Source organism: Sturnira hondurensis, unplaced genomic scaffold (assembly GCF_014824575.4).
Source record: "Sturnira hondurensis isolate 20B ecotype Veracruz unplaced genomic scaffold, ASM1482457v3 Scaffold0000880, whole genome shotgun sequence".
In the NCBI taxonomy this organism is placed as follows: Eukaryota; Metazoa; Chordata; class Mammalia; order Chiroptera; family Phyllostomidae; genus Sturnira; species Sturnira hondurensis.
In genome coordinates, this window is record NW_028073511.1 from 7217481 (window position 1) to 7245381 (window position 27901).

Genomic DNA, 27901 nt, shown 5'->3' on the forward strand with positions numbered 1-27901 from the left:
CCTTCACTGATACATGAGATTACTTGTGATCTATTATTAAGTAAAATAAAAGCAGGTTATTAAAAAATTGCATAGCATGACCCCAATTGAATTTTTAAAATGCACATACTACAGGAAAAAAATCTGAAATTATAACAATACCAAAGTGTTCACAGTAGTTAGTAGCTCTGACGTGAAAGTTTAACCAATTTTTAATTTCTTCTTTCAGCTTCTTTTTATGGTCTCTTTCTAATTACCATGTTTTACTTATGTAATAAGAAGAAAGCTCTGTGTAAGTTATTATTTTTGAAGTTAAAGCCTATCTCCACAGGGAGAGATTCACAGTGATTAAATCTGTTTGGGCCCTAAGAGGAAAGGCTGTTTATAAGTGACACAGAAAGTACAGGAAACACCACACCACAGAAACACCACCATATTTACAAACATGAACAAGGTGCTATGAGAACTAATAAAGGAGGAGTGTTGGAACAATCTTGGCAGGTGGCAGCCTGAGCACAGGCCACTGGGGTGGCCACCACCAGCTGCTGGGCCTGGAAGGAAATGACCAGAATGACCTCATGTGCTCCGGGTGGAAAGTGTGAGTGAGTTTTAAGAAGTAAAGATATGAGACTATCAATTTTTTAAAATAATTTATTGGCTCATGTTAGATATCCATTACTTCTAATTTAAAAATTTTATTGGGATCTCACAAATGTTGGACTTTGTAAAAAAACTGTATGTTGTGAATCATAAATGTGTTTCTACTCTTGGACCACAAGAGTAATCCACAAGTAAAACATAATTCAAGGATAATCATTAAAAAATGTACTCTGCACAAAAATGCAAGTAATTACCACATTAAAGTAATCACAAAGGAAAACAAGCTAAATTCTTGAGAGCCAGGAAATAATTAAATATTTAAGCTATTAACTCAATGGACTCTTATGTGGCAATTGAAATAAATGCGAAACTCTCTAGACGCATGAAAAGTGAAAAATAATGTTAAAAACTTTTTAAAATGACATTTACACTATTGTGAGACATAGACTTCTGTATCGATGCTGTAGGAAAAGAAATCTGGGTAGTTGTGATGGTGCATTATGGGGGCATCGTGTGTGCGTGATTGTGTATGTGCATGCGTTTGAGCATGCGTGTTTCTCATGGTAAACTTGAAGTAAGTAAAATTAATTTTGAAAAACTAGGTGATGTTAGTAGCCTCAACAGTCCTGACAAGCATGTGAGATTAAAAGCTCCCCGGAGACCTAACTGCTTGAAGACAGAAAGGGGGTTCAGCAGGGACGGCGGGGCGGAATACAAAGTGACAGTGTCAGTTCCAGCCATCAGACAAGGGAGTTGCTGGTCAAGAGACAAGAGACTTTATGCTGAAGAATAAATACCTTTGTGCCAATACCTTATGATAAAATAAAAGTACAAGAAAGGAGGAAATCAACTGAGTCATCTTAAGGGTCCTAAAATGAAAAGTAAAATGAAGTAAGCAGGAAACCAACATCTGCCCAGTGGCAACGCCCACTGCTGGGAGGGAAACAAAGGGGCACAGGAGACAGGCTGCAGGTGGCTGCACAGTGAGAGCTAAAGGCAAAGGAAGAGGGTAATTACAGAAGGGTAAAGACACAGCAGTGCTCATCTGAAGGAAGAAGTACTGGCGTATAGTCAACCAAATCAAGATAAAGGAATGGCGGAAGAGCCTGGAAGGCACGGACAGCAGGAGCCAGAAGGAACACGGTTTCAGGAAGAGTGCACTCTACTGGTTGGAAAGTGGTGCGTGCCTAAGAGTTTTTCGTTTGTGTCTGGGAAGATAATCTACTTAGGTAACAAATTAAAAATTTCTTCTTATAAAATTATCCCATGATAACGTTAGATATTTAGCTAAAGGAATGGCACTGCTGGGCCTGAGAAGAGGGGGGCAGAGCTGGCACGCCCGTGGCAGGCAGAGCAACCAGTTAAAGAAGCACAAGATGCAATGTGTTAAAACCACATGGACCACACTGAAACTCGTAAGAGAGAAGAAATCCAAAGGCAACAGGAAAAACAATTTATAAGAGTTTACATACAAGAATCCTTATGATTTTTTTCTTCCTGGGTTGTTGGTGGATATGGTTAGTAGAGATGAAATGAGAACTTTAAAGGAGAGCAATTACAGGTAAAAAATAAAAAACCTGGAGAATGAGACCAGAAATAAGAAATGAGAGAAAAAGAAAAAAAATTAGGAGGAAAAGAAGGGAAATATATTGCTGATCTTTTCTTTACAGTCTTTTGTAAGGCAGTGTATGTGGTAGGAAGTAAGAAAGGGAAGAAGAAGAGGAGAAATGAGAGAAGGAAGGAGAGTGGAGGAAGGAAAGGAATCTGAGTGTCATGAGAAGGAAAGAGAATAAACATGAAACACCTGTAAAGAGACCATCATGGTACAGAAATCAGACAAAACAACATGCAATCAAAAGTAAAGAAAACTACAAATGAACTTAGATACAAAAATTCTCAACAAAATATTAGCAAAACAAATCTAACAATGTATTAAAAATTATACACCGCGATCAAATGAGATTTACTCTAGGTGTGAAAGGACGGTTAAATACTCCAAAATCGGTCAGTGTAATCCATCATACCAACAGGTTAAGGGGAAAAAAGCATGTGATTACATTAGTTGACAGAGAAAAAACTAGACAAAATCCAATACCCATTCAGGATAAAATTCTTAGCAAATTAGAAATAGAGGGAAGTTTCCTCAGCTTGATAAGGAACATCCACAAAAAACCCTACAGCTAACATTACATTAAACAGTGAAAGGCTAAATGTTTTTCTATTAAGATCTGGAACAAAGCAAGAATATTTGCTGTCACCACTATTACTCACCACAGTGCTGGAAGTTAGAGCCAGTGCAATAAGGCAAGAAGAAGAAATTAAAAGGCATACAGATAGGGAAGGAAGAAGTGAAAACATTATCTACAGATAAACTCCCAATGAATCCACACAAACATCCCTAGGGCCACTAGGTGAGTTTAGTAAAGTTACAAGGTCAACACACAAAAATCAACTGCATTTCTACAAACAAGTAATGTACAATGGAGAATAAAAACTTTAAAAATATACCATTTATAAAAGATCCAAAATTACTGAAATATTTAGGCATAAATCTAATAATAAACACATAGGGTCTGTAGTCTTAAACTAAAAACCAAGATACCTGTTGGCAGATAATAAGTTTTGTAATTCAATTAATTATCTACTAACCAGAATATAACTGAGGCTATATATAATATAAAAAACATAGTAGTGGACAAAGGTAGGCTTATAGTTGTTCATAAGAAAAATAATATAATACTAGATAATAATACAAAAATAAATTCTGTGTTTCCCACACAACTGTAAATCTACTCTGGCTTCACCCTGTATAATATAAATATAAATATATTATAAATATAAAATTTTATTTTATTATTTTAATATATACAGTATTAAATATTTAAACATTTAAATATATTTTATTTATAAATAATATAAATAAAAGTTCAATAAAAATTATAGTAACCTTTAGAGTAATAAACACATTGTTCTACTTAATTGTACTGAATTGTTTGAATATTTTCTCTTAAAATGCAGTCTTTTATACTCATAGTTTAAAGTAATTTAGAATTTCATTAAAAAGCAAAAACTGATAAAATCCCGCTAAAACTAAATGCTATAATTTATGTAAGATCAGTGAAACAAACAATGTCTCCTCTGACTTTAGCAAATTAAGGCCTTTATAAAATGTAGACATTTTGTCTCTTACAATCCATTACTGCAAAATTTTCTTGGTTTGAATCCACGTACTCTGAAGCTGTGTATAAAAAAATCCAACAAGAGTGAGGATCTGACTTAATCTGACCTTGCAGGCTCTAAGTCAAACGATTATGAAAAACTATTTTGTTCTGCCTGATGAATTCAGAAAATGTTGAACTGAAATTTTGCTGTGTATACATACATTTCACCGTGCGCTTGAGAATGCTCTCCCACATGGTCCACAGAAAGGACCTCTCCCCTCACTCACTTGCTGATTACTAGTATCAGTTGCTATTTCCCATGCTATTCCTGCTATCTGTTCCCATATCTGTAATCTGCAACCTGAAACTTCCAGCTGGAACTTCCTCCACACATGCATTCCTCAAACTATGGTGCTCAGTAATACCTGGCAGGTTCATGAGAGAAGATATTATCTAATCTACCTGCTTGATTGAAATAGGATGATACTAATTCTGATACAGATTATTAAAAGATAATATTGTAGCTAAAATCTTCACCAATGGATAGATACCTACATTAACAAAATATTGCTGCCCTGGGTGGTGTAGCTCAGTGGACTGAGTGCCAGCCTGCGAATCAAAGAGTCATGGGTTCGATTCCCAGTCACAGCACATGCCTGGGTTGCAGGCTAGGACTCCAGTAGAGGGTGTGCAACCCAGTAGGTGGTTGGCAAGTACACACTGATGCTTCTCTCCCTCTCTTACTCCTTCCCCTCTCTCTAAAAATAAATAAATAAAATCTTTAAAAAAAACAAAATATTGCTGTACAACCATTATTAGTAACCTATTCCAGGGCCATTGAGTGCTTACTGGAATTTGAGGAATTATCTAATAATATATGGGCAAAATATGTACTTTTTTCTAGAAAGATTATGATTTTAAAACCAAAGCAAAGCTCACCAGAATTTTAACTGGTTTCATCACTTTTCTAGTAATGGCACCTGGGGCTCTTAAACGAATGGTTTCCAAAATACACCATTTAATTAGAGGGAGTTTCTTCAAGTCATCCTCAGACACTTTAATCTTATCTTTACCTGTAAAAAAAAAGAAGAATGGAAGAAAATGGACTTAAAGAGGCCAGAAAGTGATTTCAGGTAAGCTCATAAACATAGGCTAGATATTACCTCTGACAGCTAGTGCTAATATTATCATTACTCTTAGCATACCAAGTTTAGTGATCTATTGCCTCTTTTTGGCATTTTCCTCTCACCAAGATGAAATGTATGGCATAAAAACTAAGCCAATGTTGGTCACTGCAACATGATGGATGGGTACCGACCTTGGTTCTCCCAGTCCTGCATCTGCCAAATGACTACAACAGACCCTGTCAGAAATGTGTTCAGTTTTCACTCTTTTCATTCTTTCTTGTCCAAATTCTCATTCTACTTAAGGAAACAGTGATAAAAGACTGGTATTAAAAGTACAAAGTAAAAGCTCTGAGAAGCCACCTGGCTTACTCCTTCTCTCTCTTCCCTGCTGACTTACTTTGGTTTTGCTTTTGTTTTTTTCAGTCATACATTTCAGTAGCTAATATTAGGAAAGTTAACAATATTAGGAAAGGGGCGATGAGGCACATGTATTTCTTCTGGAGTGATGATTTCTCTAAACATAGCTGCTCCAAGCCTTCTTAATGCAACACTTCCTAATTCATAGCGTAGGTAATACTTAGACAGAAGGCAATCGAGAAGGGATTGGGGCCAACCTGTTTATGACCCAAAGAATGGTCAGGGCCTTTAGTCAGATGAGACAGTTTGGTTAATGGTTGTATTTCAAGTAAAATATTTCCATTTTGAAAATTACTTTAAAACAACTCAGCTTTCAATTTGGGTTTAGCACTATTTGCTTAAGAATAGTCAACAATATTGTCAGTTTAATTAAGTCTACTTCCATATTTGCTTCCCAGCTCTACTGGGAATGAGTGGGTGAGAGTGGAATGTAGGGTCTTCCCCTGTCTCTCCTGGATTCTGGGTGAGGCTTGTGCTAAAAGCAAGCCCACTGTGCAGGAGGGCTGGGTGGATGCCGCCTGGGAACCCCTCTCTGCCAGCACATGCGGAATTCCTGGGGAGTCAGAAGCAAATGTCTCTGGTTAGTGGAATCTGGCAATCAGGGTCTTTACACTCTGGTTCTACTAATCCCCATAGGGGTGTCTATCCGCTCCACTAAACTTGATAGATTCCTGACTACAAATAAGGACCAGGAGCTGAGTTAGGCTCTACCGGGGTTACAACAATTAAGGAATTCTTGCAACACACTTAGTCCAGCAGGAGGTAAGAGATAAGCTCATAGTTAACCGGTTCACCACACAGGCAAGGCAACCGTTCTACGGGACGTCAAATATTCTGGTAGTTAAAAGCAGGGAAGGTTCACACCCAACTACAAGTAAAGCAAATATTCTATGACTATATTTCTCTAAAACTACAAATCTAACTAGTTCCTCGTATAAGTAGACCTCAGTAAATACCTATCGAGTTAACAAATGGTCCAACAACTTCAACAAATGGGGAGATGAATAAGTGGAGATTCTAGGCAAACAAAAGAGGAAGGTCAGGCCCCTGAAAAATTCTGGACTCTAGTAATGGTAAAGTTTCTGCCTACCTTTCAGGGGAAAAAAGAGATTTTATTAAGAGTTCTTATTAGAGTAATTGAATTATACAGTGCAAAAATGTTTTATATAATACAGACACAAAAACTTGTTTTGAGTTGAATAGAATACTTAAAATCTATTCTAACCTATAAATATGTAAGAGATGCAGGCTACACTTGGAAAAGGAATGTTTTGATATAATATTTTTAGTTTCTCAAAACCCAATGTAATGTGGGAAAAATAAGGTAATATTCTTGGATTAGACAAAGAAAAAGAAAGGGAAATATGTGAAATTTTCAAACAACATCTTTAGGTTAAAGACCTTTCTTATTATAACTCTTAGAAAGGCTCCGTACTCACACTGTGCATATTTCAATGCACATCTGTGGTTTGTCCTCCCAGCGTTTTGACTCTAAATTTAGAAAGCTCTCCTTGGAAGAATGCCAAGGCAATCATCAAATGGGCCAGAGCCTGGAGTCAGCCAGGACCAGTGCAGAAGGCATCCAGGAAAGAACCGATGGGTGATGTGGGGTAAAATTCAGAGACCAGCATTTAACTAGGCATAAATGCAGTAAAGGTCAAGCCAAATCTTAGGATATTTGAAACCAAATAACAGAAAAGATGATTTTTGTATTCAGAAATAGCAAAACATATTTCTAAAATATTATATATAATTTTGGGATTCCACAGGCATGATGACATTCGTGTTATAACATAGTAACTATGAATTCCATTTATTAAGTATATATAATAGGTTGAAATTCTGTTATTTCACCCATTTACTCATTAATAAAAATTTGCTTCATATCTGTTATGTGCTAGCTCACACACAGGCGCTGTAAGAGACAGGAACGGAATAATACTAATTTATTGACCATTAATGTCACGAGGACTTTGGACCACTTTATTTGTTTCTCGTAACTACCTGCCAGCTGTCTAGCCTCCGAGAGGTTAACATGGCGGAGGAGACAAGCTTGAAGGTGTCAGAGCGGTCTTCACACCATGTCTGTCCACATGGAAAACCTCTACCCTTGCTTACCATGTCCCATCACTTCCCCTACGAGGAGAAAGGAAAAATACAGTCATTGCCTTAAAGAAGCTTGGACACAAGGACACCAAGTCATATTTAGATATAAATGACCATAATATAAGTTTCATAAGAGAGGGTTCAAGTGTCAGTGCTGCTCACCCATCCCCTCCTGCCTGGGGCTGGAACTGCAGCTAAGCCTGGAAGGATCAGTGAGATTCACCCCAGCAGAAAGAAGTCACTTACATACCAAAATTAATCACAAAAGTGATTTCTCGAACTTAAAAAAAAGACTCATAAATCAAACAGGATCTCCAAAGTAAGTCTTTTGAGAGATGGCTTCTCTGGTGCCTTAACAGGGAAGCCCCCTCTTCTCTCTATCTCTCTCTCTCACACACACACACACACACACACAGAGTAAATAAATACATAAAAAATAAAATACAGAAACTTTGTTTCCATAATCCTGGGGTAACATCACATAAAGATTCAACTAAGAATTTGGGGGAAATAATCCACGTATTGACAGAAAAGAAAAAGAATGGTAGGTATTTGTCACGTCATTCAGACCTTTTGAGATGTATTCTAAGGAGACGGAATCCAGTGAGGTCGCAGAGGACAGTGACTACGGAGGGCACTGCGCTTCCCTAGGAAAGGAAGACAGCTGTATGGGGTATGCCACCAAGGGACATGTGGGAAGATGAAGAAAAGCAAATAATAAGTTCCACTGAAATTTAAACAGTGCATCCCTACACATTCCTCCACCTCTTTCTTTGTATTTACAAGTGCGGTTTCTCATTGTTTGTTGTTTTAGCTATGAGTTAAGCTTTTCTGCCCAGAGGTTGCCTTTTCGTATTCAGAGAACAGCTTGATGAAAATATTTAGAGTTAAGGTGTGTGGAAAGGTCGCAGCACATGTGAAGGAGAATAAACCTGGGATAAAAATGCATGACATAAAGGTTGAAAAATAAACTGACGTAATAACCTTAAGCAATGATTCCTCCCAAAATTTGGCCAAAAAACTTGCTTCCCAAGCAGGTTTTATATATTTCTCTTTATATAAATAAATTTTATAATAATTTATTTTAAAAGTAAAAGTCGAGTAATAAATGCTGGTGTTTACTTTAGACTATTACTAGGGAAATTATGTAAGAGCTCTGACAAATACAACATTTCTATGACTTCTACTCAAAAATAATGAAGCAATGACATCAATTGCTGAAGGAGATTAAGGGCAAGAAACTAGTTTCCTAGCATATTTTTTAACTGCAAATCTCAAGATAAACTTCCGAAAAAAATCAGTTTTTAGAGAATAGAAACAAAGCCAAAGAGAAATAGTAAATAAAGAATTCATAGTATCCCACAAGGGAAAATAAAAGCAGTATCTTACATTCTTCCCTTCATTTCAGGAATTTAAAAAACTTCAATATTTTAAAGAATGTGCAAAAATTCAATTTTAAAAGATTAACCTCTGTTTTATTCTAGGACTACATTCTTATATTTACAACATTGCTCTTTCCTTTTCAGAAGAAACCTACGTTCACTGGAAAAGGTGAGCACACCTCCAATAGAGAGACTGAGAGTGGACAAAATGCCCTGAAGTAGATGACATCATTTACAATAATAGGCTTTGTATCTCAAACAACCCTATAACAGTTACTTGTCAGTAGTGAGCATATGCTGGTTACAGATTGCTGGAAACCTTCAACAAGATGACAATTCGTTCGTGGACTTGTCTCCCAAATGCAGAAAACAATAAACCCATTTCTACAATTATTCTTTTAAATTTGAAAAGCAACACTGTGAAACTAAATCTTTGATTATTGGAAGGAAAAAATAATTTTAAATTTTGTATAAAGACTCCCAGTGACCTTTTCCTTCTCCAAACATGTATTTCCCCCCGTTCCTGATGACTAGCAGGTGGTGAGAGAAATGCCCAGGACAGGGTAGACCAGAACTGAGAAAAAAGAGTAGCAGAAATAGGAAGAGAGAAATTATTTTAAAAAATAATGAGTAAATAAGATCGCAGAACTAAGTTGGTTAAGCAAGGTACAAATTGGAGGGCTTTAATTATTCCGCACAATAAGATCCAGGTTTCTCCTAATGTTGCAAATTACGTCTTCGGGCTGAAACTTCCCCATTGATATCGGTAGTGCAAATATTTAAAAGATTCTGAAGAGTGTTAGAAAAAGGAGAGGCTGTTTAGAGAACAGACTAATGGTTACCAGAGGGTCGGGGGTGAGGGAATGGATAAAAAGGGTGAAGGGATTAAGAAGTACAAATTGGTTGTTGTACAAAACAGTCATGGGGATGTAAAGTTGAACATGGGGAATATAGTCAATAATGTTGTCATAACTATGTATGGGGCCAGGTGGGCGCTGGAAATACCAGGGGGACCACTTCATAAAGCATATGATTGTCTAACCACTACCCCGTACACCTGAATGTAACAGAGAATGTAAACTGTAATAGTGAATGTAAACTGCAATTGAAAAATAAAAAATGTTTTAAATGTACTTGTTCTAAACTTGTTGAGTTGAACCATGATTCCCATCTTTAATAATTAAAAGAATAATAAACTAATAAGCCACAGGGAGAAAAAGAGAGACTGTTTTGGTTTTTAGAAGGGAGGGGAGTGACAGAGACGACATTAGGCAGTGAGGCCTTAGTAATAAAACAAAGCTTCACTTGTGTAGGAAAGTTGAACATTGTAAGAATGCAGACTACCATGACAGAAGGTCTTCCAATCTCTGGTCCTCCCCTCCTCCCTGCCTCCTTGCCTTCTTCCTCCTCCCTCTCGCAGAATGCCCAGATCCTTTCACTTACAGTAAGGGGTGACTGGATTTGTGGCATCTGAGGATACAGAATGGAATTTATTGGGTACCTCAAATAAATAGAGACTACATATAATTTTTTAACACATACACACACACACACACAAAAAAAACAAACGAACAAGAGGGAGGGAGGAGATAAGGGGAGATGAAAACGATAGTGAGTTGAAGAAAGAGTAGAATGTAGAATGGATCCCTGTCCCACAGATACCCCTGGAGTGTGAAGAGATGGCTGACAGAAGGAGGCGCAGTCCGGGCAAGCTCCAGAGGTGGGGACACGCATGCAAAAGACAAGCCAGACCAGCCTGCCCGGGAACACAAGGCCTGCATAGCCATTTCAAGCATAGTACACTTATTGTACTGAGACCTTCAAAAATTCAAGTTACAAAACAATATTCTGTGTTATCTCCCAAATGTTTCTTTCATAGAGAAAAAATAGACTCTTTGGGTTTTTTTTCTTACAAAATATAACTTCATTATTGTGCATGTGCATTACTATACAGGATCTATGAGAAAATTTTGTGAGAGAGATACTAAGTTAAATTTACTGCAAATTCAAGAGAGAGACAAGGTGAGCAGATGAAAGATTTCGATGTATAGGTAGCCTATGAAGTTAAGAGCCTTTCAGTTCACGGCTGTTCCCTGCGAACTGCGGACAGACATAGTCTGCCCAATAGCTGCAGGTTTCTGGAGTACAAATTTACTGCAAATGTTTATTGCTTAGAAAATTTTGCCTTGAGAATGTTAAACAGAATGAAGTTACTTTTCTTCTACAATTATTTTTAGCCTTGAAAGAAAAGATTGTGAATTTGCTTTCTGTTGGCCAATAGTGGACAAATACAAATTGTGCTGATTCACTGTTTTTTTCTGTAACAATTGCGTTCTCTTTTAGTAGCAGCGCTACAATCAGTTTTAATACCTGGCAGGGCAAACCTGGTCTTACTAGTTTATATTTTTAATAAGTTTGATGTCTAATCACACTTATCCTTCAAATATTTAAGTCACGTATATTCCCCCCCCAAAAAAAACCCCTGGAATTCTCATTATAATTAATTAAATATATATGAGTTTTCAAAGGGTTGGCATTTAAATTGATAGGCTTCTTTTCTTTATTTAAGTTGTTTTGTTATAGGTTTTTGTAAAATGTTGTAATTCCTCCATAAAGGTCGTATTCCAACTGAATTTCTGTATGTAAGAGAAATACCAGTTATATGAATAAAAAGGACAGATGTAAATAGGTATTTGTAGTGGATGAAAACTGGGGCAAACAAAGCACAAGCCTAGGGACTGTCCATGCACTGTGAATGTGTGCACTGGGGCTTAGGGACCATAGCTGCGGCCTGCCCAGCCCACATCTCCTTCCATTCTTCCCCTCACCACCAGCTTCTGCCAAATACCTCAGTCATTTCTGGCTCTTCTGACTTTCCCAGGGATGGATATGGCTTTTTTGGCATCTGAATGATTTAGCTTAAAATTTTATTTATCAAAGTCACAGATTCCTATCGTTGGGAAAGACAATGTCAGGTGCAGTTTTTGAACCCCAACTCAGTTACCTAAAAATGGGCCTTGAGCCTGGAACACTTCCTTACCAAGAGATGAAGAGCCCACAGGGCCTGGGCAGAGTTTACCCCCTAGTGTGGGACTATTCTTCCTTGTTTCAGGCACAGTGAGTACTCTTTTGTTTCTGCTTAAAGTGTGTGCGGCATACGGCAGCTGTCCAACCCCACCGTTCTATTTGTCCAAGCGAGGGGACACGGCTGCACCCCACTGCTGCATTACCAGGGTATGAGTAGAATGGCTCTGCATAGGCCACAGGAGACCCACTGGCCTTGGAGAACTAGTGCCCACAGCTGAAGTTGACCTTGCTCTGTCTCTTCTCCATGTGAGTACAGCACAGTTCCACCCAGTGTTTCACCGCATTGTGCTTTCCTTCCCAAGTCCCGTACCATGATGCAATGGGCAGATGTGTTTCCAGTCTCCCCTGGGACTGATGACCAGAGCACCATACTCTGTCTGACACACTTATTAATGAATTATAAGCAAGAATCTTCAAAAAGAAGACTCTGCTCAGCTGTTTCTGTTTGCCATTCTAACTGTAGACCCAATATGAAAGAGGCAGTAATAACAATAGATTGAGAAAGATACCAAGGACTGTAATATTGTTTAGAACAGGTTAAGACCAGTGGGAGAGAAGGAGTTAAGACTTCACAGACTGACCCTCCCCACCCCTTCTTCCATTTATACATACACCTATAAAAATATACCAAATTTTATTTTATCATGTCAAGAAAAGTTTAATGCTACTATACCAAGTCAACCATGTAAGATTCCCTTCTGAAAAAAAGAATCTCATGTTATTTTAAGAAATAATTCTCTCATATATTAAAAAGAGGTTATTGATATGTCCCCTAGAGCAAGGGACATAAAGGAAAGGATAAACAAATGGGACTTCATTAAAATAAAAAGCTTCTGTTTGGCTAAAGAAAATATCAGCAAAATGAAAAGGGAACCAACCGTATGGGAAAATATGTTTGTAAATCATACCTTGGACATGGGTTTGATCTCCAAAACACATAGAGAACTCATACAACTCAACACCAGGAAGACAAACAACCCAAATAAAAAATGGGCAAAGGACCTGAATAGACACTTCTCCAAGGAGGACATACTCAGGGCCCAGAGACATATGAAAGGATGCTCAGCATCACTAGCCATCAGAAAGATGCAAATTAAAACTACGATGAGATACCACCTCACACTCACCAGAATGGGCATCATTAACAAATCAACAAACGACAAGTTCTGATGAGAATGTAGAGAAAAGGGACCCTAGTACATTGTTGGTGGGAATGCAGACTGTGAAGCCACTGTGGAAAACAGTATGGAATTTTCTCAGAAAACTAAAAATGGACATATGTTTTAACCCAGCAATTCCACTACTGGGATTATACACTAAGAATCCTGAAACATTAATTCAAAAGAATCTATGCACCCTAATGTTCACAGCAGCACAATTTACAATAGCCAGGTGCTGGAAGCAACCTAGGTGCCCACTGGTAAATGAGTGGATCAAGAAACTGTGGTACATTTACACAATGGAATACTATGCAGCAGAATGAAAGAAGGAGCTCCTACCTTTTGCAACAGCATGGATGGACCTGGAGAGCATTATGCTGAGTGAAATAAGCCAGATGCTGAAAGACAAATACCTTATGACCTCACCTATAAGTGGAACCTAATCCCCAAAACAAACAAGCAATCAAAATATAGCAAGAGACACTGAAATAAAGAACAAACTGAGAGTAACTAAAGTGGAGGTAGAAGGGGATAACGGGGAAAATAGGGGAAGGGTTATCAAAGAACATCAATAGAGGACCCATGGACAAAGCCAAAGAGGGGTAGGATCCAGGGTGCGAGGTGGGGATGTCTCGGGTGGGGGGTAGTTGTAGGGGAAAATGGAAACGACTATACTTAAACAACAATAAAAAAAGAGGAAAAAATAGAAATCCACAAAAAAAAGAAGTTATCAGTTTCTCTATTATGGGAATACAAAATTAATCCTGCTTTATAATCATAACACTTTTAAGAATATAGTGCAAGGTATAGTAAATAAAAGAGACACTAACTAAACAAGACAGTAATGGGTAGATAATAAAATGTAAAATAAATTTTGATCTAGAAATACCCTTTATTATAAACTCTGAATAATGATTCTATTGGGTTGGAGAAAAAGTCCGTTATACTTTTTCCATACAATGGCTCTAATAGTGCTTAGTTGTCTTTAACTTAACTCAAAATAATTTTGTTAGATTGTATCATGACAGCTGTGATATCAGCATGCATTTAAACAAGCTTATCATAATTGGTAAATTTTTGTGCAGCCACTTTAATATTGAAAATGGAAGAAAATATGTAATATTTTCAGCATATTATGTTTTATTATTTCAAGTGGAATGCTATTATTTCAGTTGCAAGCCACAACTGAAATGCAGAAAAAGATTTGTGCAGTGTATGGAAAAGATGCTATGATGGATCGAACATTTCAAAAGTGGCTTGCAAAGTTTCTTGGTATTATTGACATTTTGGCCAAATAATTCTTTGCTCTGGGGCTGTCTTGTGCATTGCAAGATGTTTAGCAGCACCCCTGGCCTCTACCCACTAGAAGCCAATAGCGAGAGATAGCTGACATACTCCAACTATCCAAATCAATAAAGTCATTGGTGAAAATGAAAGATGTGTCTTTTACTTTATGGAAAAAATATAATGGACTTTTTGGCCAACCCAATAAATTTGGATTGTGTTTTTTATTGACCCATCTTAAAGACCTTTACCTCAGTATTCTCTAAAGAGGAAAAAAGATTATCCAAATGCCTAAATAATTCTTCAATAGAACACTCAGAAAAAAAGAGCTAAGTGAAATAAGCAGGTGATAAATGAAGCAGATTAACTGTGCTGTACCGGGGTGAGAAAGTGGAAAGATTTAATAAAACAAGAAGTGCCAGAGTAGGACCTTCTCCAGGCCTACAAATTTGAAGAGGGATATCAAATAATCTATAGCTACCAGAGGTATCTCTTTCCACTTGCTGAAGCTCCACAATAATAAAGGAGAGGGAGTTACAGTGTCCCAAGGTACATTTCAAGTATTAGGGGCAGGAAATGGTGGAGGAAACGTAGCCTCCTGGGAAACCTCTTGTAGGACAAATATCACCATGCAAGTTTTTCCTTGGTCTTTGTGGCTGGCTGGGTTGGTGAATTGGAAAGTAATGAGCTCTCATTTCAAAGTGATACCATCTTGGTCTTTCAGGCCAAGTAGAAAAGAAGATGACAAAACTACATACTCGGAGTGAAAAAAAGTTTCAGATGAAATCTCTTGTGTTTATAAATACTTTCTTAGGTAGTCTAAGTCCATATGTTCTTCAAGGTTGATGAACAAGGAAGTAGTCTGTGAGAAGCTTTGAGATAATACCATTTCCTGGGTCCATTCCAGGATTTTTAAACACTGGGCTAGCAAAGGGAAATGAGACTATGTAAGAAATTTCCTGTACAGTGTTATAACCTCCAAAATATCCATATTTACGTTCATTGTCAGGCCACCAGAAAAAGAATTTTTTAATAAAATAACTTCTCTCTGTTCATAACTCTACTGGAGTGCCCTGGGCTCTGCTACTTGATCTCTTTCCTCAATATTTTGGTCAACGTGCTCCACAAAGGGCCAAGAATCCATCACAGACACACTCTGGCGATCAGCCATCAAGCCCTGGCAGGCTGCAGAGGCGTAATGAGTGAGCTTCTTCAGTTAGCGGGAGGGACCAAAGTCTTTGTGATGCCACAACAGAGGCCTGCAAAAATGTCATTACCATTTGGCAAGGTGGCACTAGGACACATCCAAGTAGATAAAAGTTGCATACTTTGGATAATATGGATAAGATACAACTACAGATCAAGTTTCAAGATACATACAAGTGTTTAAATGCAATGAAGTAAAACTATACAGACTAATTAATAATGCAAGTGACATGGAATTTGTCTAGAACACCGGTATGAGATTTGAGTGTCATTTATCATCCTGCTGGTTTTTATACTTGTTTATAATTATGCGCAGAAACAGACTCTTTTCTCACTAGTGAGTGGTGCGGGCAGCCATTTGAGTCAATGTCACCAATTTATAGCATCTGGCCTCGTGACAGTGTTGGTACGTTCCCAGCCAGGGCTGCTGCTAAATCAGAACACAGTGATATCAAAAAGTATTATTAGTTCATTCTGAGTAAATTTTCTCTTTTATCCAAAGTCACCCATAATTAGTAAGGGGACTGCAACTCATGAATCAAATTTCTAAGTCTTATACAATGAAAATTTTGTAATGTACCCTTAATGGTGTACCCTTAATCATGACTTTATGTAATATACGAATCAATTCTACGCAGAAAAGTTAATTAATTATTTTCCTTAAACATGTGGTCAACACCAACCCCTGTACCTCTGGCTGAGTGGCCCCGGGCCTGGCACTGGCAGCAACCACGTGCAGGTCACTTTATAGCTTATGCCAAGGCATCCTACACAGAACACAGGTAGAGGCTGACCTTGGCCTGCACCACCCAGGAAACCCCAGAGCCTGCACACCCAGGGGACAGTTACAGACCATGTTAGAATACCACCCAACCACTTCTACAAGCCATGGAAGGAGGTGGTGGTTGCTGGCCAGGGGTCACTGCCAGGCCTACGAGCTGTCTGGCCTGGCTAAATCCATCCCATTGACCTGCTGACGGCAATCAAGACTCATCTACAAGAAGAGGAAGTACTCAGCCCACATGAAGGGTGCACCTTGAGTGCACAGCTTAGGTGATAGAGGAGGCTGTGCCACTGGACCCTATAGGACACCTACTACATTAGGCCACCCTACCAAGACACAGAATCAAAGCAGTTCTACCTAACACATAGAAAGAAACCAAGGGACACTGCCAAAATGAACAGACAAAGAAATATGGCCCAACTGAAAGAACAAAATAAAATTCTATAAAAAGAACTGAACAAAATGGAGATAAGCAATCTATTAGATGCAGAGTTCAAAAACACTGGTTATAAGGAAGCTCAAGGAACTCGGTGGGTACTTCAATAGCATAAAAAAAGATCCAGGCACAAATAAAGTTTACATTAAATGAAATAAAGAAAAATTTACAGGGAATCAACAGTAGAGTGGATAAGGCCAAGAATCAAATCAATGATTTGGAACATAAGGAAGAAAAAGACATCCTATCAGTACAGCAAGAAAAAAGAATCCAAAAAATCAAGGCTAGTGTAAGGAGTCTCTGGGACAACTTCAAACATTCCAGCATTCACATCATAGGGGTACCAGAAGGAAAAGAGAAAGACCAAGAAATTGGAAACCTATTTAAAAAAATAATAAAAGAAAAATTCCCTAATTTGATGAAGGAAATAGACATACAAGTCCAGGAAGCACAGAGAGTCCCAAATAAGATGGATGTAAAGAGGGCCACCCCACAATATATTATAATTAAAACGCTGAAGGTTAAAAATAAAGAGAGAATCTTAAAGGCAGCAAGAGAAAAGCAGATAATTATCTCCTTAAAGGTGTTCCTACAAGAATGACAGCTGATTTCTCAAAAGAAACTTTGCAGTCTTGAAGGGATTAGCAAGAAATATTCAAAGTCATGAAAAGCAGTGACCTATAGTGAAGATTGTTCTACCCAGCAAAGTTATCATTTAGAATGGAAGGGCAGATAAAGTGCTTACTAGACAAGGTAAAACTAAAAGAGTTCATCATTACCAAACCATTATTAAATAAAATGTTAAAGGAACTTAAATTTAAGAAGATCAAAACCATGAACATTAAAATGGTAATTAATACATAACTATCAACAAACTACGCACAAGCAGAATGGAAACAGAATCATAGATATGGAGAACATTGGGATGGGGGCCAGTTGAAAGGGAGGTCTGGGGAAATGGGAGGAAAGGTGAAGGGAGTCAGAAGTACACATTAGTAGTTACAGAACAGGCGGGGGGGGGGGATGTTAAAAACAAGTATAGGAAATGGAGTTGCCAAAGAACTTACATGCATGACCCATGGGCATGAACAAAGGAAGGAGGGATCACGGGAGGCGGTGGGGGTTGCTTGGTGGAAGGGGCAAAGTGGAAAAATTGAGACAGCTGTAACAACATAATGAAAAAAAAACCATGTGCTCAATAAAACTTAACGGCAAAAAAAAAAGTGTGCTGTGTATGCTACCCTATAGTACAAAGAATAGGAGGACTTGGCTAAATGCAACAGGTTAAAATATTCAAGTGCATTTCCATTTGTTTTTTATTTGTTTTTCAGATAGAATGACTTTCTGTTGGTGGCCAGATACTCACAGTGAGAGTCCTGAATTAGAAAAGAACACTGGTTTAATACACTATCCAAACAGGACCGAAATGTTAGTGCCTGGGAGACTTTAGGTCAATTGCCCATACATATGACTATTTATCCTATGTTGATTAATATTTTATGATCTAGTCATCTTTTAGTAGTTATTTTGAGAGAGCAAAGGGCACTGAAGCTAAAAATGCAATAATCATCTAAATATGTTTTCCTGTATCTTAACAAAAATAAAAGGGAAAGTAAACCAGAATGGTAGGTTAATGGAATGCTACTTAAACAAATTAAAACATAAATGCTTAAGAAATAAGACTGAATGCCATAAATGTAATTTAATGTTAAAATAAAAATCTGAATAACAATTAGCTTTGTGGCTATAGCAATGTTCACTATATTGAGAATAGATAAAATCCTGTAGAAGGAGAAAAAGATTCAGGAAAAAATATTATTCTTTCTTTAGCAAAACATGGAAAAGAAAACAAAGTTTGGTTGAACTATCAGTAAATAGATTTTGAAATAAACAGAATAAAGGCAATGAACATTTGTCCTTGGACATAACACAAAAGGTGTTTCAGTTAATTACTATGCTGTCTCTGTATTTTTAAAGATTTTATTTATTTTTAGACAGAGGGAAAGGAGGAAAAAAGGAAGGGAGAGAAACATCAACATGCAGTTGTCTTTCATGTACCCCCTACTAGGGACCTGTCCCACAAGCCAGGCATGTGCCCTGACTGGGAATTGAACCAGGACCCTTTGGTTTGCAGGCTGGCACTCAATCCACTAAGCCACACCAGCCAGAGCTGCACTGTTAAAATTGTCCATAGTTTATATAGATGTAAAGTTTCATGACAAAAGTGAGGTGATTCAGCTATACTTACTCTGTTTTCATGGAATTTGCAAGGGTCACCTCACCCAAGAATAAAGAAGGGATGCCCATATATACACAAACAGATATATAGATACAAAAGTATAGTTATATCTATAAAAACTTTATGTAGTAATACAATGAATATACTTTATATACTCACATATAATATAAAAATATATATTGTATTATCTACACACCTTGATATTTGTCAGTTTGGGCTACACAGTATATGACCCCTATATTTCAATGGAAGCCTGGCTACCACCACTGAGCAGGAAAATGGCAGAATTTTGCTTTCCAATGGCCTCCCTAGAAGCTAGGATATTGCCATGAAAATAAGACTTTGCCAACAAGGTACACCAACCCAGCATTAGTGATGCAAAGAAATGAAGGCTGAAAGAATATTCCCTGGCAGCAACTTCAGTTTTTACAGGGTGAAGTTTCTGGGGACCCAGCGTCATTCGGCACCTGGCACCAGTGGCCACGTGTGCTTGGCAGTAGTGGCAGGGTTGTGCTTTCCACCCCAGGTCTGCAGCCTGATTTAGTGCACTATTTCAGGACATGCACCCTCCGTGCATGGTTGTTCAGCCACCATACAAGTTCTGCAAACCACCTAACAAATGTTTACTACCTTGGGTTTTTAACTAAATCAGCTTTAGTAAGGTTCTGCTGCAACCTCTAGAAAGCCCTGCATATAAATTACAGGAGTAACCAGAGTGAACAATGTGGAAAAACAGAAGTGACAAAGCCCAGCCACTGGGAAAGTGAATGGAGCCATGGAAGGGGAAGGGGCATGATCACCAAGGATGGTCAGAGGGGGTGGGTGAGCAAGAGAAGACACGTCTACCCTTATTTCTACTGCAATCAATGTGCAGTGGACATTTTATACTGGAAACATCTGCAGGGTACAGAGGTCAGGTAAAATGGAAGTCTGACAGCCATGAACCAGCTGGCTCTCACAGCGGAAACCAGAAAGGACACTAGGGGATGTGCTTGTCCAGAGAAGAAAGAGGGATGGACGCCACCACGTGTTCTCTTTGTATATTCTCTCTAAATATGTTAACTCGGGTTACATAGAAGTAGGCTCACATTCTTTAGACAACGATGCTGCAGAAAGGCTGCTACGGCGAGGACCTCAGAGAATTCTGTGAGGGCGCAGTAAGGCTACACCTGCATACCTGATCCCAGCTAGCTCTTCCCCAGGTATCTGCTTGCTTAACTCTTAACCATCTTCCAGATCTTGCTCAAATCTCACCTTGCCAATAAGGCAGATCTAACTACTTAATACTACCACCTGCCCCTACTCCTGGCACTCTTTATCCTCCCTATTCTGCTGGGGGTTTTTACACAGCATTTATAACCATTTAATATTTTTGTAGTTTCCCTATGTGTCATGTTTGTTGTTAATTATGTGTCTCCCCTACAAGAGTGTAAACACCACAAGGGAAGTAACCTTTGCCTTTTTTTTTTTGTATATCCCAAACTCCTGAAACAGATCCTAACACAGAATAGACAATCAATAAATATTTGCTGAATGAACGAGTGAAGGTGGCTGGGGTGAAATAAAAAAGGAAAAGGGTGCCGGAGAGATTGTTGAGGGGACAAATGCCTTCAAGGCCACATGAAGGCTTTATATTTTATTCTGAGTGAGATGTGAAGCCACTGGATGTGGCTAAGCACTGAGATCTGACAGAAGAAGAGAGAAGAACTAGTGGGGGAAGAGAGGCTGAAGACACCAAGGGACCCAGGATGAAGAGGACACAGGGTCAGGGGTCATTAGAGAGGCAAGGGTCCAATGCCCAGGTGGCCTTGGTCAGAACAACACACCGGTGTGCAATAGGTGAGGGTGATTCTACACATGACCATAAATCAGATCTCTTCTATGGTGTTTAGTGTCATTGCCATCATTGTGTTCGGGTAAGTTTTGTTGTTCCAATAGTCACACCGTATTGTTTGAGAAAACAGTTGGGTTATAAAGATGGTAATCATACTTTGTAAACCAAAACTGAGGTGTATATTTTAGAAAGTATCTTTTCTAATCTATCAGCTTGCTTACACATGAAAAGTCTTAGAAAAGTATCAAAATTAACTCACATTTAGTGAGTTATAAATGTCACACATAACAAAGAAAATAAAGGGTGTTTTTAGAGAGTAGTCAAACGTTAGTACCTTACTTAGGTGGTGACTCTGCAGCAGCGGGGGGTCAGAACCCCCAGGCTGGGGCATCAGGCCCAGGCAGGGGCATCAGGCCCAGGCAGGTGAACAGAACCCTGGGGAGATTTTCTGAGTACACATGGACAGCTGGGGCTACGGTTTACAAAGCTTAATATGTAGGCAACTAGAAATGGAATTAAACTAGAAATTGGATGTAAGCATCTTCAGACATCCCGAGCAAAATTTCACAAGATGTGTTAATTTGTATATCAACTCTAGAGCCAGACAAACTTTGGTTCAAATCATGGCTCTACCATTTATTAGCTGTAGTAGTCTTGAATAAGTTACCTAATCATTACTTCATTTTCCTCATGTTTAAAATAAGGATAAAGAATATCGTTTAGAAAGGATGATTCAAAGATGGAGTCAGGAAGAAAAACACTTAGGATAGGGCCTGGTTCTCAGCAAGGGCTATGTGAGTATTAGCTATTCTCATTGCTATTGTTTCTATCCCCTAGGATACTATTAGACATAAGTAGTCTCATGCTATATTTCTGCTGTACTTCAGTCTCTTTTCAAGATAGTTAATTTATATACAAGTAATTTTCTTATTGCTGTAAACATTAAAAAACGTATTATTTCAAAAAACAATGATGAATATTTAGAAGGAGAAAATCTGAAGTCGTAACAGTTACTAATTTCATGATACGAGAAGGTTACAAATTTTCATATAACTGATATGGTTATATCAGTTCGGTCATAGTTAAGATTTATAAAACAAGCACTGTGCTATCTGCAACATATTTGCTCTATCTTCTAATAATTCTATGAGGTAGGCATTCTTATTTTGCCATTATCCCAAAGAGAAAATAGGCTTCAAGAATTTAGCAACTTACCCTGGCTGGTATGGCTCAGCGGATTGAACACCAGCCTGTAAACCAAAGGGTCACTGGTTCAATTCTCAGTCAGGGTACATGCCTGGGTTGCAGGCCGGGTCCCCAGCAGGGGGCACATGAGAGGCAACTGCACACTGATATTTCTCTCCCTCTCTTTCTCCCTCCCTTCCCCTCTCTCTAAAAATAAATAAATAAAATATTTTAAAAATATTGTAGATTGATACCATCCCCATTTAAGAAAATTATTTTTTTAAAAAGAATTTGGTAACTTAAACAAGGATACACCATTAGTAGGTGTCTCAGTCTCTATTTAAACCTAGGAAATCTGATCTCAGTTCTTGCACTGTGTTTTTTGAGGCTACAACAGGCTATTGAAATAATGTTATAATTTACAAATTTGCCCTTGCTGGTGTAGCTCCATGGATTGAGTGCCAGTCTGCAAACCAAAGGGTCACTGGTCCAATTCCCAGTCAGGGCACATGCCTGGGTTGCGTGCCAGATCCCCAGTTGGGGGCGTGTGAGAGGCAACCACACATTGATGTTTCTCTCCTTTTCTTTCTCCTTCCCTTCCCCTCTCTCTAAAAACAAACAAAGTCTTTTTAAAAATATGTTGTGATTTACAAATTAAAATTTAAATTCAGAGTATTCCAAACTCTGTAAAGAGCAAAAAATTCTTTATCAGATTCTCTATATGATGATGTAGACTGCACCTAAGATCAAGGAATAAAGTAAAATGTTAGACAAAAAAAGTGCTTTACAGAATTCAAAACCATAGGGAAATGTTAGTGTCCATTACCATTCACAGGGATTCTTGGGCTTGAAACTACTCAGCATCTCAAATTAGTGATCAGATATTGGCTGAGACTAGGGTTCTGCTAACTCAAATATTAATTGCAGAAAATTGTCAAACACTTTTTTACTAAAATATTTATTTCCTATAAACTCTTTTATGGGATGGGTGACAGAGCTGCAAATGAAGGCTAGACCAAGACACTCATCTCTTAAGATATTAGTCTTACATTTGTTCATTAAATTCACTCACAAGATATTTGTTGAGTAATTTTGGTGGTCTAGGCAGAGGGAGATACTATGGAGACCAAGACAGACATTGTTCCTGGTATTGGAGAGATTATGTTCTGGTGAAGGAGGCAGAGGATAAATAAATAAATAAATACACCAATAAATAAATATGATTTGTGAAATAAGGAGTGAAATGAGCCAGAGAATCACCAAGGGCAGAGTTAGGGAAAGGGTTGTGGATAGGGTAACTCTAAATGTCCCATCTGAGAAAATGGCATTCAAGTTGACCAAATGATGAACAAGAACAAGGAAAGGTCCAGGCATAGAAAAACGACAGAATTCACCAGCAGGTGCCCATCTCCAAAGAAACAATGTAAACATCATTTTCTCTCCTAACAACCTCTGGATACTGCCCAGCCTGCTTTCAGTGTTGCAAAAAGAACTTCATGAGCTTCCTTGAGAGCAGTATGCACCACACCTCACCACTGTCCTAGACCTGGTATTTCACACAGTGCCTTGACATAGAGGGCACTCAAAAGATATTTGAAGGCCAAGGAAGTGAACAGATGAATGAAGGGTCAATCCACATGAATCTGGAAGGTTTTCTAAAAGAAATTCTAAAATGTAAGGTTCAGGGTGATGTCAGCGAAAAAGGCAGCATAAGCACTCCAAAAACTCCCTCTTTAAAATCAAGGAGACATCTGGGAAAAATGGTCAGACTCAACCTTTTCAGAATTCTGGAAATTAAGCAGAGGCTTGCAGCAATCCAGGGAGTGTTTATCCAAGAAAAACGGCTGATTCCTGGTAAACACAGCAAGCTTAATGACATTTTTATTTGCCTGTGCCACCCACTCTCCACCGCTCCACATGACCCTGAATACCAACAGCCTGCAGTCATATTGCCATCAGCAGCCCAACAGCCGCCAGAGGGGATACAATAGTTGGAACTCTTCCATAGCCTCATTCCTAGAAAATTCTCATTGTCTGAGCTGCCTGAAAGTTCCTTGGAAAATCCCACTTGCAAGACTGTCTTGATCTGACCTGATCTGGATCTCCCAGTGGGATAATCTTTTCCTTGGGGGAGTTGGTTGAAAACTTGAAAGATTAACTGTTTAACTTGGCAGCTACCTGAGGCAATAGGTGACAGTTGGGGCAAAACCAAGTAAAACAAAATCATTAAAAAGCTAGAAAATGAGATGCCCTATGGGCTTTGAAGAGGCCTATTGCATTCCTAAAAATATTGAAGACTAGGGCAGTACTGAACAAATGCCCAGGGCTTTACTCAGGCTCAGAAAAAATCTGAGAATGTCCCAGTGTCTCACCAAAGGCTTTGAGGTTATGTGCCAGCAGGAAGTGAAAGCTAAGGCAGAGCTGTCACCTGCCTGGTGCAGCGTTGAAGGCGTGCCGCAACACGCACACAGGATCCACTGGCAAGGAAGGGGAGACTTGTTGGTTCCCAGTGCACAGGAATCTCTGTCCAACTGTTTCTCGAAACTAACAAAGCAGAGACATAAGTGGCCCCATATGGTAAAAAATGCAAATGTTATAGAATTCGTTTTAAAAACTCACTGAACAACAACAATAAGCAGCAAAAACAATAAATCCTGAGAATCTAATTTCCACACGTGCCACATTATATTAAAAATATGTAGTTTTAGCAAAAAATTACAAGACATGAAATAGTGTGAAATAAGACATGAAACAAGAAAGTATAGACCATTCACTGAGGGGGGGAAAGCAGTCAACAGAAACTATCCCTGAAAAACCCAAATGTCGGGCTTACTAAAAAAAGACTTTGGATATATTAAATATATTCAAAGACCTAAAGAAATCACATCAAAGAACTAAGTAGAGAATATCAATACAGAGATAGAAATTATAAATAATAAGGATTAGAGCAGTAATAAATTAAAGAGAAACTAGAATATCAGTAGAAAAACTAAAATCAAACAAACTCAACAAAACCAAAACTAAGTTCTGTGTAAACAATATTAGCAACTCTCTGGGTACACTGACGAAGGGAAAAAGAAAAAGGGCCCAAATTACGAAAATGAAAATGGGAGACGTTCTCCTTGTGGCTTAACATAAATAAAAAAGGATTATGGGGAATACAATGAATAATTGTATGCCAACAAGTTAAATAACCTACACGCAATAGGCAAATTCCTACAAAGGTACAAAACTGACACAAGAAGAAATAGATGATCTGAATAGTCCTGTAATAAGTGGAGAAATCAAATTTACACAACAACAATAAAAAAGAAAACCTCTCACAAGAAAATCTCTAGACAAAATTACTTCACTGGTGAATTCTACCATATGGTTAATGAAAAATTAACATCAACCCTTCAAAACTCTACCAAAAAATAGAAAAGTAGGGAACATTTCTGAAATCATTCTGTAAAGCCGGAATTATCCTAATACCAATACCAGACCAAGACATCACAAGAAAACTATAGAGTAATAACCCTTACTTTTAAAAAAAGATTTTATTTACTTGTTTTTAGACACAGTAAAAGGGAGGAAGAAAGAGGAGAGGAACATCAATATGAGAGAGAAACATCAATCTGTTGCCTCTTGTACGTGCCCCAACTGGGCACCAAACTGGCAACCCAGGCATGTGCTTTAACTGGGAATCGAACTGGTGACCTCTCCCTTTGCAGAAAGTTGCCAAACCAACTGAGCCTCCGGGCCAGAGCTAGACCAATATCCTTTATTAATGTCATGTACAATTCCTCAACAAAATGCTAGCAAACTGGATCCAGCAATATGCATATATAAAAAATTATGCTTTATGGATTATTCGCCATGACTAAGCAGGATGTATCCCAGAAATATATGGATGGTTCAACATATGAAAATCAATTTATTAAAATCACAATATAAAATATTATGCTAAGTGAAAGAAACCAGACACAAAGAACCAAGTGTTCAGTAGTAGACTTTCCCCTTCATTTGTTTTATAAGTAAGTTGGGCAAAGTGTCTGTGATGGGCTCTAGGAGTGAGTTTTGAAGCCAGAGAGATACAGAATTGAAAATTCACAGAGATATCTCTAAGAAGGAATTGTAATCTTGTGAAAGAAAAGAGCATAAAGCCTTGGGTGGGGTAGCTCAGTGGATTGAGCACGGGCCTGCAAACCAAAGGGTTGCCAGTTCTATTCCCAGTCAGGACACATGCCTGGGTCGCAGGCCAAGTCACCAGTAGGGGGCGCATAAGAGGCAACCACACATTGATACTTCTCTCCCTCTCTTTCTCCCTCCCTTCTCCTCTCTCTAAAAATAAACAAATAAAATATTTAAAAAACAAAAAAGGAAAGAGCATAAAAATGGGAAAATGGCCATACTGGCTCAGATTTTTGTTCCATGCACTCTAATGCTCCTCTTTGACAAGATCCTTGTACAGATGGACACATAGATATCTTCATCACGTTGCCCTTCAGAGATCTGTGGTGTCCTCTCACAACATCTAAATTCCTGAGCTACTACCTGCATTGACCTGAATTGCTTCTGTAGAAGCGCAGCAAGAAAAGGTTGACATACTTTTTATAAACTTTTTTCAATTCTACAAGTCTTATATACTGAAAGCACTGATATAAACATAGTTATTACACTGGTACTACAATTTGAAGGAGCAATTTTCTGCCAAAGGAGAACAATAGGTTTTAAAAATAAACCAGAACATGGAGAAAAAGAAAACATTTTCTCTTTCTCTACTAAAACTGTGTTCAAAAGCTGAAGATTCAAACATTGTAGAAATTTAGATTAAAATAATACTTGTGGCCTTGGAGTCAGATAGATTTCCCACATTATTCCCACAGCTCCCATCTGTGCCTTTTTTATTTTCCAAAGAGCAAGAATTTCTGGAGCCCTCAGGCAGAAGGCTCTAGAAAGGGAGGTAAGGGAGACTTTGTGTCAAGTAAGGACGCGCTCACTCTTGTCACTTGTAGGCACGCAGGCAAGCACATTCCCAGAGGTAAGCTCCACAAAGGCAGGCTTCTCGCAGGTGCACCTCAGTGCCCCACATCTAACTCATTAGCATCGTTGGCACTCAGCGACTCTAATGCTCACCATTTCCATGAGGTGAGACCACGCATCTGCTCATTTACACTCCGGGCTCAGAACACTGTGGCTCAGATACTCATGTTGGTCTAGCCAATTTGCTTTTGGTTTAACTAAGCAAGAAGCAGTTGAAAATAAATAAAAAATTCCAAATAAAATGTTTCCAGCGATCATGAAGCGGGGAAAGATAAATGTTCACTGTCATCATACTTTTTGCCCTACTATTATATTGTTTTATTCACTCCCCCCAAAATAAAAATACATAATTGACATATTAATTAAGGTTTTTTAAAAAATCTACCCCCAAAACATGTCAAATCATGCTGAATAGGCAAACAGTGTACCCTTCCTCCTTCAAGGTTACTTCTGCTTTTTAAAACAAATGACAAGGAAGGAGCTGAAAATCTGAACCAGGAAGGGAAAGGCAGCAATCCTATGTGTGGTTTCATCCCCCAAAATCTCTAACAATGGTACCCTGAATTCCAAAACTATGGACTTATAGCTCAGTTGAGGTAAGGGGCCAAGAGATTAGCAGAAAAAGCCCTGTACATTAAATATTTATGTTTATGTAGGGAAGTTAGGCAAGTCACCAACTCCCCAGCATTTGTCATCATTTGGAAAATAAGGGAGTTAGGCGAGATGACCTCTAAAACCCTTGACAGAAATTAAATTCTAGGACTTTACCTGATCCATGTACATCCTAAAACAACAAATTATTCGGTATGTTCAACTTTGGACTATATTGAATTTCTACAGAATTATGGGTATTTGAATTTGCCTATGACATGTACCAAGCACACATTAT

The 27901-nt window shown here is 38.3% G+C and overlaps 1 protein-coding gene across 3 annotated transcripts in view; it reads right to left on the bottom strand.

Annotated features, from left to right (window-relative positions):
- Window positions 1-27901, bottom strand: part of CYP39A1 (cytochrome P450 family 39 subfamily A member 1) — a 78662-nt gene that overhangs the window by 24920 nt on the left and 25841 nt on the right. For 2 of the 3 annotated variants that reach the window (XM_037054260.1, XM_037054252.1), the window contains exon 8: window positions 4680-4813. The exons of the other annotated variant lie outside the window; for it this stretch is intronic. In XM_037054260.1, coding sequence (XP_036910155.1) covers window positions 4680-4813 — 134 coding nt within the window. The remainder of the gene's footprint in view (window positions 1-4679; window positions 4814-27901) is intronic. 3 annotated transcript variants of the gene reach the window in all.